The following is a 19,712-nucleotide window of genomic DNA, read 5'->3' as shown; positions in this document are numbered from 1 at the left end:
GCTGAGAAGTTTGATACCAAACTTCCCAGTTTTCAGTGTAGCCATTATGGTGCTGTGGAGTTCGTGTAAAACAGACTCCCAGACCATATACTCTTATGGCTACCCTGCACTTACAATGTCTAAGGTTTTGCTTAGACACTGTAGGGGCACAGTGCTCATGCACTGGTACCCTCACCTATGGTATAGTGCACCCTGCCTTAGGGCTGTAAGGCCTGCTAGAGGGGTGTCTTACCTATACTGCATAGGCAGTGAGAGGCTGGCATGGCACCCTGAGGGGAGTGCCATGTCGACTTACTCATTTTGTTCTCACCAGCACACACAGGCTTGTAAGCAGTGTGTCTGTGCTGAGTGAGGGGTCTCTAGGGTGGCATAATACATGCTACAGCCCTTAGAGACCTTCCTTGGCATCAGGGCCCTTGGTACTAGAAGTACCAGTTACAAGGGACTTATCTGAATGCCAGGGTGTGCCAATTGTGGATACAATGGTACATTTTAGGTGAAGGAACACTGGTGCTGGGGCCTGGTTAGCAGGGTCCCAGCACTCTTCTCAGTCAAGTCAGCATCAGTATCAGGCAAAAAGTGGGGGGTAACTGCAACAGGGAGCCATTTCTTTACACAAGCCCCCCCCAGCCCACAGGCCAGGAGACTCAGCCCAAGCTGGGAGAGTCTTCCTAGTCTGTCAGGCGAGGAAGAGTAGGAGAAATAGGCTGGTTAGTTGCAGGGCCTACTCTGCCTTACATCCTTCTGTTCAGGTCATTCCCTTTGGGGAACTGACCTACTTCCACAGTGATAGGACCTAGTCTGAATTGCCTCTTGTCTGCCTCTTCAATGTCTCCACCCATTCTTTCTATTTTGGTCTTAGAGGTGTCCACCTCTGCTAACCTTATCTTGGCCAGGGTCACCCCTAGCTTACCCAGAGAGGTTACCCAGAGCTGGAGTAACCCCACCATGACCAATAGGGTCAGGGGGCCTAACTTGCTATTTGGCATGGGGTCAGACCATCATGCTAAGGATAGTGCAGCCATAAAGGCTAACACCCAGCAGAGGCCACTGACAGCTGTCAGTGCCCAGAACCACACCTTTAGCTCTTCACCTAAAAGGGAAGGGGCTAAGTTACAGGCTTCTTTGGGTTCAGGTTGCCTGTCTGCTGTATTGGAGTGGGGGGTTACCACATCTTGTAGTAACCACCCTTCTTCCACTCTTTCTTCTGTTAGCTGAGGAGCCACCCACTCAGGTTTAACAGTTGCCTGACTAGCCAGGACTTCTTGTGGGTCAGGTTGGACTTTATCAGGGCCATTTTTGGAGTTCTCCCCTACTGGAGCAGAATCTCCTTGGCTTGCTGTAACCTTGGCTAAAGGTTGTCCACCCTTCCTACTCTGTTTTCTTTTCTTCTTCTTCTGGGGCCTGCTTGCATTTACTGCAGAGGCAGGACTTCCAGAATCCTTGGGAGAGGACTGGCACTGGACCAGTTCCTCTCTTGGGCTCTGACTAACCTCTGGGTAGTCATTTCCAAGGAGACAATCAAGGGGGAGGTCTGTACTGACTACTACCCTTCTCCAGCTAAGAGTGCCACCCACTTCTATGGGTACTAAAGCCACAGGCCTCTTAGTGACCCTGTCTAGGCTAACTCTTACCCTGGCAGTCTCACCTGGGATGTACTGGTTTGAGAGCACCAGCCTGTCATGCACAATAGTGTGACTGGCACAAGTGTCTCTCAGGGCAGTGGTTGGGATTCCATTCACCAGTAGGTGGTGGAAGTGTCTACTTCCCTCTGGAATCTCCAACTCACCTGTTGGGCCCTGTTTCCAGTTGAAGGCTATGAAGACCTCCTCATCTGAGGAGTCATTTCCCATGGCTACACTGGTTACCCCTGGAATTTTGTTCTGGGGTTTGTTTTTGGGACAAGAAGTGTCCTTGGTGTGGTGCCCAGACTGTTTACAGTTGTGGCACCATGCGTTAGTGGCATCCCAGTTCTTACCCTGGTACCCACCTTTGTTTTGGGTTGTGTCTTGGGGCCCACCCACCTGTTCTGGTTTTTGGGGGCCTACAGAGGACTCTTTTTCTTTGTTTCTAGTGTCACCCACTTTCTCCTGGGGAGTTTTTGTAACCCCTTTCTTTTGGTCACCCCCAGTGGAAGTTTTGGTTACCCTAGTCTTGACCCAGTGGTCTGCCTTCTTTCCCAATTCTTGGGGAGAAATTGGACCTAGGTCTACCAGATACTGATGCAACTTTTCATTGAAGCAGTTACTTAAAATGTGTTCTTTCATAAACAAATTATAAAGCCCAACATAGTCACACACTTCATTTCCAGTTAACCAACCATCTAGTGTTTTTACTGAGTAGTCTACAAAATCAACCCAGGTCTGGCTCGAGGATTTTTGAGCCCCCCTGAATCTAATTCTATACTCCTCAGTGGAGAATCCAAAGCCCTCAATCAGGGTACCCTTCATGAGGTCATAAGATTCTGCATCTTTTCCAGAGAGTGTGAGGAGTCTATCCCTACACTTTCCAGTGAACATTTCCCAAAGGAGAGCACCCCAGTGAGATCTGTTTACCTTTCTGGTTACACAAGCCCTCTCAAAAGCTGTGAACCATTTGGTGATGTCATCACCATCTTCATATTTTGTTACAATCCCTTTGGGGATTTTTAGGATGTCAGGAGAATCTCTGACCCTATTTAAGTTGCTGCCACCATTGATGGGACCTAGGCCCATCTCTTTTCTTTCCCTTTCTATGGCTAGGAGCTACTTTTCCAAAACCAATCTTTTGACCATCCTGGCTAACAGGGGGTCATCTTCACTGAGAGCATCCTCAGTGATTTCAGAAATGCTGGACCCTCCTGTGAGGGAAGCAACATTTCTGACTATCATTTTTGGAGACAGGGCTTGAGAGGCCCTGGTCTCCCTATTTAGGACTGGAAGGGGGGAATTGCCCTCCAAGTCACTAATTTCTTCCTCTGTGAAGTCATCCTCAGAGGGGTTGGCTTTTTCAAACTCTGCCAACAGCTCCTGGAGCTGAATTTTGGTAGGTCTGGAGCCAATGGTTATTTTCTTTATATTACAGAGAGACCTTAGCTCCCTCATCTTAAGATGGAGGTAAGGTGTGGTGTCGAGTTCCACCACATTCATCTCTGTATCAGACATTATTTTGCTAAAAGTTGGAAGACTTTTTAAAGAATCTAAAACTGTTTCTAGAATCTAATTTCAAACCTTTAACAAACTTTTAAACTCTAAAAGACAATGCTAAACAGGGACTTAACACACAAGGCCCTAGCAGGACTTTTAAGAATTTTGAAAAATTTCAAATTGCAAAAATGAATTTCTAATGACAATTTTGGAATTTGTCGTGTGATCAGGTATTGGCTGAGTAGTCCAGCAAATGCAAAGTCTTGTACCCCACCGCTGATCCACCAATGTAGGAAGTTGGCTCTGTATGCACTATTTCAAAGTAAGGAATAGTATGCACAGAGTCCAAGGGTTCCCCTTAGAGGTAAGATAGTGGCAAAAAGAGATAATACTAATGCTCTATTTTGTGGTAGTGTGGTCGAGCAGTAGGCTTATCCAAGGAGTAGTGTTAAGCATTTGTTGTACATACACACAGACAATAAATGAGGTACACACACTCAGAGACAAATCCAGCCAATAGGTTTTTGTATAGAAAAATATCTTTTCTTAGTTTATTTTAAGAACCACAGGTTCAAATTTAACATGTAATATCTTGTTCGAAAGGTATTGCAGGTAAGTACTTTAGGAACTTCAAATCATAAAAATTGCATGTATACTTTTCAAGTTATTGACAAATAGCTGTTTTAAAAGTGGACACTTAGTGCAATTTTCACAGTTCCTGGGGGAGGTAAGTTTTTGTTAGGTTAACCAGGTAAGTAAGACACTTACAGGGCTTAGTTCTTGGTCCAAGGTAGCCCACCGTTGGGGGTTCAGAGCAACCCCAAAGTCACCACACCAGCAGCTCAGGGCCGGTCAGGTGCAGAGTTCAAAGTGGTGCCCAAAACACATAGGCTAGAATGGAGAGAAGGGGGTGCCCCGGTTCCGGTCTGCTTGCAGGTAAGTACCCGCGTCTTCGGAGGGCAGACCAGGGGGGTTTTGTAGGGCACCGGGGGGGACACAAGCCCACACAGAAATTTCACCCTCAGCGGCGCGGGGGCGGCCGGGTGCAGTGTAGAAACAAGCGTCGGGTTCGCAGTGTTAGTCTATGAGAGATCTCGGGATCTCTTCAGCGCTGCAGGCAGGCAAGGGGGGGGTTCCTCGGGGAAACCTCCACTTGATCAAGGGAGAGGGACTCCTGGGGGTCACTCCTCCAGTGAAAGTCCGGTCCTTCAGGTCCTGGGGGCTGCGGGTGCAGGGTCTCTCCCAGGTGTCGGGACTTTGGATTCAAAGAGTCGCGGTCAGGGGAAGCCTCGGGATTCCCTCTGCAGGCGGCGCTGTGGGGGCTCAGGGGGGACAGGTTTTGGTACTCACAGTATCAGAGTAGTCCTGGGGTCCCTCCTGAGGTGTTGGATCGCCACCAGCCGAGTCGGGGTCGCCGGGTGCAGTGTTGCAAGTCTCACGCTTCTTGCGGGGAGCTTGCAGGGTTCTTTCAAGGCTGCTGGAAACAAAGTTACAGCCTTTCTTGGAGCAGGTCCGCTGTCCTCGGGAGTTTCTTGTCTTTTCGAAGCAGGGGCAGTCCTCAGAGGATGTCGAGGTCGCTGGTCCCTTTGGAAGGCGTCGCTGGAGCAGGGTCTTTGGAAGGCAGGAGACAGGCCGGTGAGTTTCTGGAGCCAAGGCAGTTGTCGTCTTCTGGTCTTCCGCTGCAGGGGTTTTCAGCTGGGCAGTCCTTCTTCTTGTAGTTGCAGGAATCTAATTTTCTAGGGTTCAGGGTAGCCCTTAAATACTAAATTTAAGGGCGTGTTTAGGTCTGGGGGGTTAGTAGCCAATGGCTACTAGCCCTGAGGGTGGGTACACCCTCTTTGTGCCTCCTCCCAAGGGGAGGGGGTCACAATCCTAACCCTATTGGGGGAATCCTCCATCTGCAAGATGGAGGATTTCTAAAAGTTAGTCACTTCAGCTCAGGACACCTTAGGGGCTGTCCTGACTGGCCAGTGACTCCTCCTTGTTTTTCTCATTATTTTCTCCGGCCTTGCCGCCAAAAGTGGGGCCTGGCCGGAGGGGGCGGGCAACTCCACTAGCTGGAGTGTCCTGCTGGGTTGGCACAAAGGAGGTGAGCCTTTGAGGCTCACCGCCAGGTGTGACAATTCCTGCCTGGGGGAGGTGTTAGCATCTCCACCCAGTGCAGGCTTTGTTACTGGCCTCAGAGTGACAAAGGCACTCTCCCCATGGGGCCAGCAACATGTCTCGGTTTGTGGCAGGCTGCTAAAACTAGTCAGCCTACACAGATAGTCGGTTAAGTTTCAGGGGGCACCTCTAAGGTGCCCTCTGGGGTGTATTTTACAATAAAATGTACACTGGCATCAGTGTGCATTTATTGTGCTGAGAAGTTTGATACCAAACTTCCCAGTTTTCAGTGTAGCCATTATGGTGCTGTGGAGTTCGTGTAAAACAGACTCCCAGACCATATACTCTTATGGCTACCCTGCACTTACAATGTCTAAGGTTTTGCTTAGACACTGTAGGGGCACAGTGCTCATGCACTGGTACCCTCACCTATGGTATAGTGCACCCTGCCTTAGGGCTGTAAGGCCTGCTAGAGGGGTGTCTTACCTATACTGCATAGGCAGTGAGAGGCTGGCATGGCACCCTGAGGGGAGTGCCATGTCGACTTACTCATTTTGTTCTCACCAGCACACACAGGCTTGTAAGCAGTGTGTCTGTGCTGAGTGAGGGGTCTCTAGGGTGGCATAATACATGCTACAGCCCTTAGAGACCTTCCTTGGCATCAGGGCCCTTGGTACTAGAAGTACCAGTTACAAGGGACTTATCTGAATGCCAGGGTGTGCCAATTGTGGATACAATGGTACATTTTAGGTGAAGGAACACTGGTGCTGGGGCCTGGTTAGCAGGGTCCCAGCACTCTTCTCAGTCAAGTCAGCATCAGTATCAGGCAAAAAGTGGGGGGTAACTGCAACAGGGAGCCATTTCTTTACAATGGCTCTGCACTTTATAGGATTGTTGAGCCCCTTTACTTTGAGGGTAATAACTTTAGGTGCAGTGTGGAGAGGGAAGGGCCGGATGTAGCGTAGTAGATCAAATTTTACTTAAGGAGTCTGTATGCGCCCTAAGGGTGAGGGGCAACAATTGGATATATGGGTGTATCTATTTTGTCTTGCACGCTCTCAAATTGTATGTACCCCACCTCAATGTTTAACAACATGAAACAGAGTTCTTAACAATATAGTAAGAATGGAAAGCCCCTGCCCCCCCCCCCCAACAACCCCATGAAGAGGCCCCCACTGCACCTCTGTATCTATTCATTCAGGGTTGGCTACTCTGTGTCTCCTGTCAGTGAGACAAGCACTGCTCTGCCTTCCATTGCTATGGTTTCTGAGTCCAGACGGTGATCTTTCAAAGGTATCTCCTTCCATTGCAAGTGTCTCCTGGCCCACCGGTCTCTGAATGGAGCCTGCTGCTTCTCTCTATGCGACTCCTTAAACTGTAGGACCTTGAACGCTTCTGTTAAGGAGCAGAATTGATTCAATTTGCCCTCCCACCTGAATACAAGTCAGAAGGGGTGACCCCATGAGTAGGGAATCTCCTTGTTCCTCAAGTGGAAGTTGATGGGGCGAAAGTCTCTTCTTTTTTTTGCATGATGATTGCTGAGGTCCTCCTACAGGACTAGAGTGTGGCCCCTGGTTTACAATGGGTGTTGCTCTCTCGCCATCCGTAGAATCCTTTCCTTGAGTGGAAAATCGTGCACACATGCAAAAATATTGGCTGGGGGTTTGTTTGCCGGTCATGGTTGTTCACCCCTGCGTACTCTGTCAAGCCATATCTTGTCCCCTGTGGTGTTTCCAAAGACCTGACTTTATTAAAAAAATAAAAAAAAAGGTACAACATATAGAGCGATGTCCTTCTCCTTTGCTCCCGTGGTGGCTCCCTGGATGTGGATGTTGTTGTGCCTGGAGCGGTTCTCCAGGTCCTCTTCGTCAGCTTGCAGTTTCATTTGTTGCTCTGAGTCTCAGGACCTCATGTTGGAGATGCTCAACCTCCTCGTCTCCGCTGGTCTTGTGGTTTTCCAGGATGGCCACTCGTCTCCTACTTCCTCCAGCTTTCGACGTACCTCCTTCGGTCCTGTGAAAGATCTCTCTGCACCTGTTGTAAATCTTCTTTGAAAGAAGTGAAGAGTTTTGAAAAATGAGCGTGTCACTTGACTCCATCTCTCAACGGATGGGCGCACTGGAGCCATGGGTGAGGAGCTGTCCTCCGCCTACCAGTCATGGGTTTGGACAGGATCTCTAAGTGACAGTTCATTCTTTGAGCGAGCAAGTGCCATTTTGCCACCCCTGGGCCCTTGTGTGATATTTCTGGATTCTCTTTAGTGCCATGCAGTGAATTCCTGTGTCATTCAGTCTTGAGTAGTAGTTGAGGTTTCCAGTATTTGTTGTTTTTATTTTTTGGTGGAGCCACCACACTAAATTCTGCTATTTCCCTTGGGTCATCCCACATGAATAGTAAAGCTGTGAGGTGAAAAGCATGCTTTTTTGGTTAGAAAAAGACTTTGATTTGAGTCCTCAGGTTTTTGTTGAATCATAATTGGGCTGATTTAAGACATTTTTAATTTGCTATGAAAGTTTCCAGATGGTTGAGATTTGTTCATTATTGCCTCAGTTATTGTGGACGCATAGGTAGGCTCAAATGTTCTTGAGGGGACTTGTCAGAAGATGAGCCAGTAATTCTAGTTATTCATTTCTTTTATGGGTGGAGGGTTACACAAGCATCATTTTGGGGGAGGGGGTGTTATTGTGTTTATTATGTGACCTATTTGACAGAGTGAGGTGATTGCTCTCTTTGTTTGGAAGTGGCCCTGAATATCCTTGGATTTTTATGTAAACTGTTCTGTATAGACTTGTCGTCTGAGTGGTTGGTGTGATCTGTGGTGTGCAGTCTGGTTTAAAGAAGTGGGTGATCCTGAAAAGCTATTCATTGAGTTTATGGCATTAGAAACATTTATTATTTTTAGTGGTTGTCTTGAAGGTTTTCTGTTGTCTTAGTACGGTGTTATTGTTTGTTCTTTCATATGTTGAACTCCACTGTCCTAGATTTTTTATTTTCATGTTTTGTAGCTTTAAACTGAAACTTAGCAAGTGATGAGATTTATTTTTTGGGGGGTGGTTGCTTGTCTGTACAGGCCTTGTGGAGGTACCCTCTTTATTGAAAACATCCATCAGTCAGTGATTACATTGACTCACTGCATCAATGGGTTCATGGGTCGTGTAGCCAAAAGGTGTGCCTGGAATGTGTCTGTTAAAAATGCCTCTGGGTCTGTTAAGGTGGATATTGTTAGGTGGTATTGTTTCGATGTTTGAGTTGATGTTAACTAGGGGCAAACCCTTCGGGTAGTGAGCTGTATATTTTTATTACTGAGCTTTAAGGCAAATATGACAAACGTGGTATTGCCTAAATCACGTGCAGCTCCATTTATGAGCTAATGTTAATTATATACTTCTGGGGTATTGAATAGACTTGTGGTCTGGCAAGTTTGTATTTCAGACGAGCTGTTGACATCTACTCGAAAATATAGGTTAAGATGGTCAATTGTAATTAATATTAAGTTCAAATGGACGCCCGCAAATGATGCTTTATAGCGAGATGTGGAATAGTAGGAATGAGGCAGTGAGGGTCCAAAGTGGTGAACAAATAAGTAGACTTTAGTTTTGGTGTTGTATCATCTTTGATCAAGGTGGTTGCCAGAGAGGTTTTTCTAGAGAGCTGGTTATCTGTTATGAATGGCTTTAGGCGGAATGGATGTAAAGTCATCTCCAGTCCAGACTTCTGATAGTAAGTGACTTCCTGCAAGAACTCCTTTTTATGTCACAAATGTGGATTCAGTTTTTGTTCTTTTTCTTACGGGCTTACCATTTATCAGGATGCATGACAAAGATTTGCTAGGGCAACCGGAAGGTCATGTGGCCCCTGCTTGTTTTGGTTGTGTTGATACTTGCTCTTGATGTTTGCAGCAGGAGCATAGTGGTTTGATCTGTCCAGGTTTGTGTGTCCAGGGATTAAGTGACTGCTCTGGCAAGGGGGTTTGCCAATTTGGGTTTGCCTTGAGTGAGGGGTGATTGGCACATGACTACTTCGGTAATGGTTCTAGTCGTTGCTCCAATGGTTTGTTTGCTTTTAGCTTTGCAGGTTGGTGAAGATTCTTAGAGCCCCAGACGGGGCTCCTGTTCCAGTTTTTGCCTTGGGGGTTTCAGAGACACTGAGGTTCTAGCTTTGTTGTTCTTGTCTAATGGTGTGTTTAGATCCTGGTACGTGGATAGCTGTGTTTCTCCTCTCTGGTATGGCATACTGTTTTGGCATGGTGTTGATTTAAAATGAAAGGACATGTGCCCCTTTTGTAAGATTGAGAAAATACTGCAATTTATATGAGAGCATATCTGAAGGTGGGTGTTGAGGATGATTCCTACATAATCCTTTACAGAAAGACACTATCATATTTTTCCATGAAATATAGGTTTTGATTATTTCACCTGAACAGGTATCGGATGCCGTTATGATACAATTCCTGTGCTCTGGCTGTCTATACTCGTACGCCCTATGGAAAGAACAGGATTCACCCTGTATGCATGCATGAGGGGTCTCTACTGTTTTAGAGAGAGTTTGCCTCTTCTCTCGGTTCTTAATGTACACTCTTTCTCCACAGGGTAATCAGGAGCAGACCTCCACTCCTGAAGCCATGGTGCAGCCATTTGCTGCCATCCCTTTCCCTCCACCCCCTCAAAATGGACTCAGCACAGAGTATACTGTCCAGACCCCACAGAACACGGACTACACCACACAGACCAGCGACCACAGCTTAGTGCTGTACGGCAGCGACCAGAGCACCGTGAGTACCGTATGCTGCGCACACTGGTGCGCTTGGTGAGGTGCTTTCCTTGTATGGCAAACATGGTTTTAAGGAGGGTAATGTTTCCAGATTTGTTAAAGCATGGCACGTATCTCTAAATATGTCCTGGCGCTAAATAAACTCAGGAAAGCTGAATAAGGCATCTGGAACAGGGCTACGTCACATTAGGTGGAAACAAGGTGTGAGCAGTTGAATGAGCCGTTAAAAAGATGGGCCTGGGCCACGGAAGGGGTTCTGAGACTTCTGGGCCAAGATGGCGTCTCTGGAGAGTCGAAATAAGATCTAGTAAAAGTAAGTGAAGTGCTTTGGCTACTGGATGGGCATGCAATTCCTGGAGCGCACACACTTAGTGTCTGATTAGGGAAAATGGGTTATTTTGTAAGTAGGGGGAAGATGCCGGAGGATCAGAAAGGGGAAACTGATTGAGTGTAGACGAAGCCCCAGGTTTCAAGGTTAGATCTTCGTTGCCGCGGGTGGGGGCACGGTCTACAAAGTGGGGGGGGGGGGGAAGCGTCCACGGTACAACAGAAAGAACTCGGTGCCTGAGATGTACTCCTGGCCTCTTGAGACCACTGGGTGCGAAGTGCCCAAGGTCGCTGAAGGGAGTGGGTGTGAGGTGCCTGGGTGAAGTAAATAAGGTCACTAGATGGGGTCGGAGTGGCAAGGCGTCTGCCAGAGAAGGTCAGATGAGGTGGACGTGTCTGCAAGAGTAAAGGTGGTCGCTAAAGAGGTTGCAAATGTCTACAAGAGGTAAAGGTGGCCATGGGAGGCAGAGATTTTATGAGGGGCACAGAGGTGTCGGTCCGAGTTAAGAGGTCACTGATTATGGTCGTGATGTTTTTGAAGGTAAGGAGGACCCGCGGTGTCTGTAAGAGGTAAAGGCGGTCGAGGGAGGGAGATGCGATTGCGTAAGTAAAGTTAGTCACTGGATAGGGGAGACGTGGTGAAGTTTAGTAATAGTTCCGGATGGTGAGCAGGTGCCTGAAAAAGGTGCTCAGATTAGGCAGGACCTCTTGGAGGTGCCGGTCTCCCGGGAAGGGCAGCACCGGACATAAAGAACATATATCACAGTCAATTTTTTTCAGCGCGGTCTGACTCCACTGTACTCTTTCAACACTCGGCATCAGCTAAAACCACCCAGAAACGAGGGTTCTAAGCCTCAGTTATTCACAAGCAAACTCCGCGTTACTGAAGTTGTTTTCTCGGGCAGATCAGTAAGTCAGACTTTTTCAGGGCGGATACGGTCACCCCTCCCTGCGACTCCATGTCACAGATTACTTTACTATCCGCTTTTCCAGCTCATAAGTCTCTCTGTAAGACTTTAAGTTGCTTATAACTGACAGAGCCTGTGAAGCAGACTGCAATCCCAATCAGCCACGATTAGTCACTTTCAGCATTGAACGCGCCACTCCCTCGCCGCCCACAGAGTGGGGCTTTTATTTTCTTTAAGAGGACAAACGCTAGGGCAGGCAGACGGCATAAAACGCCCCCTTTACTCACCGCGCAACCCTTTCATGGAGAATACACCATCTATGGCGTAGCTTTCTCCTCGTACCAACTTAGGTGAGTTACGGGAATAGTTCATGTGTGTTTTTAGAAATCACTGATTGCTAAACGCAATCGATCAGAGAATCTTTCGGCCTACAGTGTAACATGGAAGTCCGAAGAATCGTTGACGGCCTACGCTTGCTTGTAACGGCCTAGAGGACGCAATGACCAGTCTGATTGCTGTGTTTTTCGTGTCTCTGGAGGGCCAGTGGTTACATCTCGAGTAGTCTTAATATAGATGTAACAAAAAACGTGGACTCGATGTGAGTGTCTAATCCAGTTTCTTCAGCAATAAATCCGAAATCGTGTCATGTTCCACGCAGTCCACAGTTATGCTGAGCTGGGGTGTTTTGAGTGTTGCTATTTATTTTCGTTTTCTTTACATTTTTGTAGTGAGTCACACTTGGATTAATAACATAGTCTATAGAGTTTTCAAAATACAAGCTTGTTTCACAAGACCACATCTCGCCCAGCATCCGAATTGAGGCCGTACTGCCACGCAGTGGTGATAAGAGGTCAATGCCTCAGCTTTTGAAATGTCGTAGTTTTCTCTAGAGTTTGATCGCAGTGGCTTATCGCTTCATGATAGCAACGACCAGTACTTTGTGCTGTTTCTCCACAGAATCTGAGTTCGTGTCGACGGAGCCTGGCCACGCAGAGCTAATCCAGGATTTGCAAACAATGGTGCTTCATTATTCAAACTCGAATATCTGTGCACACTGCCCTTCTATCTGTTGTACGCTCCACTGATAAACAGGTGGAGGAAGTAAAATAGGCAGAGTAACGGAACGGTGGTTAATCTTGATTTACTAAATGAAGGATGTTTGCAATATCTTGGAAACCTTGCCGCTTTAATCCGCAGATGGCTGCTTCCCAGCATGCCTCTGGGTTTCTTTTATCCGTAGCAGTGGCCTTAAAACCCTTTAGGAGCTCTGATTAACAGTGTTATACATTTCAAAAATGTTTACAAAATGTTTGATAAATTTAGCAAAATTAATAAAATATTTTTTTGCTAACAAATGCTAAAATCACGTCCTCCCTTCAGCTGGAAATTATTTTTTCGCGCCATTGTCTTCAGCGTGAACATAGCCCCCTGCAAATACGTCTGACATGAAGAAGGCATTATGGTTTTATTATGACATGATCTTTTGGCCTTTTAGTATGTCTTCACTGACCTCCAGGCAGTTTAGACAACTTGCTTGAGACACCGAGGCGTGACTTTTGCCACCGTCTAGCATAGGAAGTTGGATAGACTTAGTTACTTCTCTTCACTTGGTCCTAGGGACTGGTGACTGTTGTCGGCTACTAGCCACCTGGCTGTCACTCAGTGTGTACTTATTAAACCCATACTAGCATGTGAATTAAAGGGCATTTCTCAAAATTACTTCTTTCGTACACACAGTCTTGGATTTGCAAGGCATCAATGCAGAAAAAGACGATTGGTTATCGCACTTGTTCTACTATTCTGTGTTCCCCCAAGTCTCCGGATTAAAAAAAAAAAAAAAATGGCGCCTCACTTGAGTGGGTTGCCATATTGCATGCAACGGGAAACAGCCTAAAACGCAGGATGGACGCAGCACATGTTTTCGTGAAAAAATGACCCTTTTTTGGGAATGTGCTTAGCTGTGGATTGTGGGTCCTAGCTCAGCCGGCACCTAGAGAAATCTAGCATACCTGTACATTTTTGAAAACTAGATATCCAGGGAAATCCAGGATGTGATGACTTAGGTGGCTGTCATCAGGTTCTGTTACCCAGAATCACTTGCAAACCTCAGTTTGTTTAAAAACACATTCTCCTAACATTTCTGTGATGGAAAGTTATGGAATCTGAGAGGAGCCACAAATTTCCTACCAGCCAGGGTCCCCTCAGTCTCCTGATTAAACGATACCTCACTCGTGTGCGTGGACCAAGTGTCTGCAACAGGGAAGGGCAAAAAACATGAAAGAATTGAGGGAGAACCAAAGCAAGTCCAAAAGAGCAGTTTTTACTCCATTCATTTTAGGCTGACTCTGCTTTGGGCACCGGCACAAGTGGAGCAGAGTTTTTATCAGTATAGATGGGGCAATGCTGGGTGGTAGGACTTTCATGGATTCCTGCAGATTCTGTAAGCTTCCATCATACCAATGTAGGGAAAATGCGTGTTTTCAGGCAACGTTGGAGGTTTGCTGGGCATTGTGGGTAAGAAAATGGTGTGGGGGTGCAAGTGAAGCACACCACCCTGGGCTCCCCCCAGAAGTTGTTTTCAGAAGTGTCTAAGTCTGCTAGGTTTTCCAGGTGGCCGCATACCCTAGTCCAAAAAGTGCAGCGGCTCACTGTTGCAAGTGGGACAATATTGGGAGTCAACCAAGCTCTCCTGGCCGATATCTAAAATCAACACCTAAAATAGTCAAATGTCCTCTATGGCTTGTGATTGGGATGATATGCTTTAGTTTGTGGGTGGGTGGGTGTGGGGAGGAGGCATAACCTTGTCGATGGTGGCAGGCAGCCCCCACCACTCTATTTAAAAAAAAAAATATATATATATATTTATTTCCTGGCATCTAGTGGGTTGTCTGCCCCTGACCCCCTCATCTGTCTACCCAGGGGGACAAAGACTGTCCCCATTTATTTGGGGTGGAGGAATGGCTGTGCCCATGGTGGCCAGCCCACACCCCTCTATTATAAAAAAAAAAAAAAAATCCCTGGTATGTCTAGTGGGCTTTCTCCCCCCCGTGGGGGCAGGTCAGGGTTAGTTGCCCTATCTGCCCCTTGGGGAGGGGCATTGTTGGCAGCCCTCACCCCTCGTTTATTTAAAAAAATAAAATAAAAAACCCTGGTATGTCTAGTGGGCTTTCTGCGCCCCCTCCCAACCAGGGGCAATGGGTGCAGAAAGACTGCCTTTTGGAGGGGGGGGGGTCATTTTACCTTTCCCATTCTGGACAGCTCGGCCCTTTCCTACATATAAAAAAAAAAAAGTCCCTAGTAGCTAGTGGGCTTTCTGCCGCCCCCTATTGATCCCATCTGCCACCCGGAGGGACAGAAAGACTGCATTGTTTAGATTAAATTAAGGGGTAGCAATAGCCATTGCCCAAGGGGCCGCTCCGCCCCCCCCCATGTGGCCTAGTGGAGTGGATCCCTGCTTGGGGATTTCCCTCCTGAGGTGACCCCGAGCAGGGATCCACTAGAGAAAGGTACCCAGGGATGTGGAATTCCTATCGCCCGACGCCCGGGACATCTTGTTTGAGGTCAAGGGCTACAAGTTTTTATGTTTACTTTGTCCTTGGGACAAGTAGGCCCAACCCCCTGCAGCACAAACCCTTTAGCTGCCTGATTACAGAGAGTGGAACTCTCTGCAGTTGAGTTAATGTGTTTCCAAAAGATAATGCTGTTCGAACTTGTATTTATGGTTCATTATTTGAAAGTCTTCATTATTAGTGTGAGTGCTGTAAATAAATGTTTTAAGGTCACACTTCACTACTGACGTTGGTTCCAGTACAAAAAAAAAAAAACCTGTATACACATGTTTGAAAAGTTTAGACTATGAGGCTAAGTTTAATGCTCCCAGAATGCTCTCTGATTATATGCAAATGAAGTGTCATTTGGTAAAATGTGTTGATGCATGCTAGTATTTCCCAAAAATATTTCTAATGGAAAATCAGTGTAACCATTTTCAACACGATTATGGGAAGCATGAAAATAAACAAACACTGACAAAGCCAACTGATCTGACATATTTTTATAAGTCTTTTAGTTTCATCAATGCGTGTCTTGTTTTGACATGGCTTTTGTAACACTTTATTGTTGTGGGAGCTACCAGGCCCTCAACATTGTAACAAACACTGGCAAACCCCCCCAAAAAAGTTTTTGAACTCTCTAAAAGCACACCAGCGGCATAACAAAGGCCCCGCAGCCGCCCTCCATGGGGCCCCTTCAGCACAGCACCTGCCCTGAGTGAGTCTGGAGAGGGGGCTCCTCCATGTTCTTTACAAAGGGGCACCCTCCAGTTTAGTTACGTCACTGATTGCCACTGTAGTTCCTGACACTGAACAAAACTACTTTGTGTGGCAATATGCTCCTTGTGGAAGAGCAGAATGCGATCACTCACAGTAAAGCCGGCCGAAAGAGAGAGAAATAGAAGTTTAATAAAAACAAAATGTCTTTGTTAACACCAGACCTAATTAGGGACCAAGACCCACATGTAGGTAGCTTTTTGCATGTCGCAAACAGCGACTTTCGCTGTTTGCGACATGCAAAAAGCACACTGCGATGCACAAACCCAGTTTTGCGATTCGGTAACCTGGTTACCGAATCGCAAAACGGGTTTGCGACTCGCAATTAGTAAGGGGTGTTCCCTTCCTAATTGCGACTCGCAGTGCAATGTAGGATTGTTTTGTGACCGCGAACGCGGGTGCAAACCAATCGCAGTTTGCACCCATTTCAAATGGGTGCTAACACTTTCGCAAAAGGGAAGGGATCCACATGGGACCCCTTCCCCATTGTGAATGTCACTGTAAACATTTTTTCAGAGCAGGCAGTGGTCCTGTGGACCACTGCCTGCTCTGAAAAAATGAAACGAAAACATTTCATTTTTCATTTTTGTTATGCATCTCGTTTTCCTTTAAGGAAAACGGGCTGCATTACAAAAAAAAAAACTGCTTTATTGAAAAGCAGTCACAGACATGGTGGTCTGCTGTCTCCAGCAGGCCACCATCCCTGTGAGGGCCGCCATTCGCGAGGGGGTCGCAAATTGCGACCCACCTCATGATTATTCATGAGGTGGGCATTTGCGAAGCCCTTGCGAATCACAGATGGTGTCAGGGACACCATCCTACATTCGGATTTGCGACTCGCAATTTGCAGGTCGCAAATCTGAACCTACCTACACCTGGCCCCAAATTCTTAAAGAAAGTCACAAAAGTGCACCCATGGTATATGTTGTACCCTATAAAATATTTGTGAACTGTATTTTAGCATGGGTAAATACGATGTGTAGATTTGCTCATGTAAAAATCTATTGAGCATTTGCAAGTTCATTTTCCCTCCAGCCACTTTCTTCCCAACACTGGAAGAAGTTCTAATTCTGCCATTGTCAGGAGTAAATGTCCAACCTTTCTTATTATGGGAAAATATTAGAGAGAAGCTGGTAAAAATCTTTAAAACATGCAGGTTAGTAGGTTTGCAGACTCAAAGGCATTCCAGCCCTAGAACTATTGCTTACTGCTTCCTCCAGCCCCAGTATGCAGATCTGCAGAAAGGTGGCAAAATAAGGAAATTGTTACAGTAGGGATTGAAACTGCAAGTATTTAAGCCCTACTATGGTAGTAGCCCTGGCATAATCAGAGAGGCTATTATCAGAGCACTTACATAATGAGATTGCTGCCATAATTTGTCGCCACACTACATGGCACCAAAGGGACAAGTAGATCTTTTTACAGGACAAGTAGATTTGAGAAGCAACCTGTCCACTGGACAAGTAGATATTTTAATAAATTCCACACCCCTGGTACCTTTGGAAAGGGGAGATTCTCCCCTTTCCAACAGTACCTCTCCCTTTGATATCAGTGCTCAGGGGGTTGAAAGATGGCCATGAGCACTGTGGAAAATGAAAGCAAATTAATTGATCGGCCAATTTTACCTTCATTTTCCCCTATAATGATGTTGCCGCACACAGTGGACCAATATTCATTTCAGGGTGGGGATATTTTCAGCCCCGGCCAAAAATATCCAAATCAAATCCTTCTGGTGCCAGCACCAGAGGGATTTCGGGTGCCATGTGCGCGGACTGGTGGGAGCCATCCGATGACCACGAGCACTGCGGAATCGGATGGTTCCAGTCTGTCTTACTCATGCAAATGGTTAATACTCAGGAAAATATAGAAATTTACTTAACACCATTCTAAGAACCTCAGGTTGTCACCTGTCTCATTCTGAAAAAATGAAACCGTGTTTTTGCTTGCTGGCCTATAATGTAGGTAGGTCGTGGATAATGTTGTAATGAACAGACTCACCCTGTACTATTTAGGAATGGTTTACCTGTTTTGACTAGTAAGCCATTTCTAACCATCTATTCCAGTGTCAATAAATGTGTCCCAAACCTGTGATGTTGCCAAAAAGGTCGAGTGTAATACAAGCTATCCTCAAATGAGCCATATCCACTTTTTCATAACAAAAAATGTCTCCCTGTTTTGTGACTTGTAGTCCCTTCAGATTAGCCAGGAAGTCTTTTAAATTTTTGAAGGACCTATGCTTGAGAGTAAAAATTCTGGTGACACTCCAATTTATTTATTTACGTGTTAATAACTCAGCAGCTTGGCCTCCAAGGCTTGCATTGCGTGTATAGCTTGTCACCCTTACTCTGAAATGTGACAACGCTTGTGCAGCCGGGGCCAGGGCAAGATACATGTAGAGTTTAAATCTTGCAATTACGATCATAAAGTGCCTCCAAATTGCCCTACTGTGCAATCTGATCTCTGTGGACAAGAACAGTAAATGTATGTTCGATGGCATCTGTCGCTGTAGATACGCATGTTCTGCAATAGCTCGCCATCTGGTGTTGGGCCGGAGTGTTACAAGTTGTTTTTCTTCGAAGAAGTCTTTCGAGTCACGGGACCGAGTGACTCCTCCTTTTGTCTCCATTGCGCATGGGCGTCGACTCCATCCTCGATTGTTTTTTTTCCGCCATCGGGTTCGGACGTGTTCCTGTCGCTCCGAGTTTCGGAACAGAAAAAATAGTTAATTTCGGAAGATTTTCGTCGGTATTGTTGCGTTCGGGATCGGCATACTTACATTCAACACCGCATCGAAGATCGAAGAGCTCCGGTGCCCTCCGGGGTAATTTTTCGATCCTCCGTCGGGGCCTGGTCGGCCCGACCGCGTGCTGAAGAACGCCGATGGAACGGACCCCGTTCCGTTTCTGCCCCAAATGCCACAATAAATACCCCTACACAGACCAACACTTGGTCTGCAACCTGTGCCTGTCACCTGAGCACAGCGAAGACACCTGCGAGGCCTGTCGTGCGTTCCGGTCCCGAAAAACACTCCGAGACCGTCGAGCCAGAAGACTTCAAATGGCGTCCGCACCGACAGCCCGACGGGAGTTCGAGGAACAGGAAGAGGAAGGTACCTTCTCGATCCAAGACTCAGACTCCGAAGGATTCGACGATACACAAACCGTGAGTAAGACGTCGAAAACCACACAAAGAAACATTTACAAGGCCCAGGGGACGCCACTGCCACCAGGCCATGGCTCAACCCATAAAATCGGTGACCGACCGTCGGCACCGAAAAAGGCCCAAACAGTGCCGAGATCGTCCGACTCCGGTCGAGACACCGGCACGCAGCCTTCTCGGGACCGAGAAAGTGCTGGAGACAAGCCTCGACACCGAGATGCCGGTGTGGACACGGCTCGACGCCGAGACAGCGGCACCGAAACAGATCGACGCCGAGAGGCTTCGGCCCCGAAAAAGAAAAAAGTCACCTCGGAGCCAAAAAAACACGCAGACACAGTTTCGACGCCGAAACAAACTGCAAGCGACCCAGCTTCAGGCTCTTATACAGAAGAGCACTCGCTAACCTCCCAAATGCAGAAGCATAGGTTTGAGGAAGAGCTACAAGCAACTGATGCGGACCATACGCAAAAGCGTATCTTCATTCAGCAGGGGACAGGAAAAATAAGCACCCTTCCCCCCATTAGGAGAAAGAGAAGGTTGGAGTTCCAGACGGAACAAGCACCACAACCAAAAGTGGTGAAAAGAGTTACACCACCACCCTCTCCTCCGCCCGTGATTAACGTTTCACCAGTACAAACGCCATCACACTCCCCAGCTCACACCACCATGAGCCAGGGGGACCAAGACCAGGACGCATGGGACCTATACGACGCCCCAGTGTCAGATAACAGCCCAGAGGCATACCCTACAAAACCATCTCCACCAGAAGACAGCACCGCGTACTCTCAGGTGGTGGCTAGAGCAGCACAATTTCACAACGTAAGCCTCCACTCAGAACAGGTCGAGGATGATTTCTTGTTCAACACACTCTCCTCCACCCACAGCTCCTACCAAAGCCTGCCTATGCTCCCTGGTATGCTCCGGCACGCAAAAGACATATTTAAGGACCCGGTCAAAAGTAGGGCAATCACACCAAGGGTGGAAAAAAAGTATAA

At 47.0% G+C, this 19,712-nt stretch overlaps 1 protein-coding gene across 12 annotated transcripts in view; it reads left to right on the top strand.

Moving 5' to 3' along the window:
• Nucleotides 1-19,712, top strand: part of RBFOX2 (RNA binding fox-1 homolog 2) — a 518,182-nt gene that overhangs the window by 312,782 nt on the left and 185,688 nt on the right. For all 12 annotated transcript variants that reach the window (XM_069231196.1, XM_069231198.1, XM_069231195.1 and 9 more), the window contains one exon: nucleotides 9,817-9,999. In XM_069231196.1, coding sequence (XP_069087297.1) covers nucleotides 9,817-9,999 — 183 coding nt within the window. The remainder of the gene's footprint in view (nucleotides 1-9,816; nucleotides 10,000-19,712) is intronic.

This window comes from Pleurodeles waltl, chromosome 4_2, assembly GCF_031143425.1.
Source record: "Pleurodeles waltl isolate 20211129_DDA chromosome 4_2, aPleWal1.hap1.20221129, whole genome shotgun sequence".
NCBI lineage: Eukaryota > Metazoa > Chordata > Amphibia > Caudata > Salamandridae > Pleurodeles > Pleurodeles waltl.
Note: the sequence above shows the minus strand (reverse complement) of the source record. Positions and strands in the feature narration are given on the sequence as shown.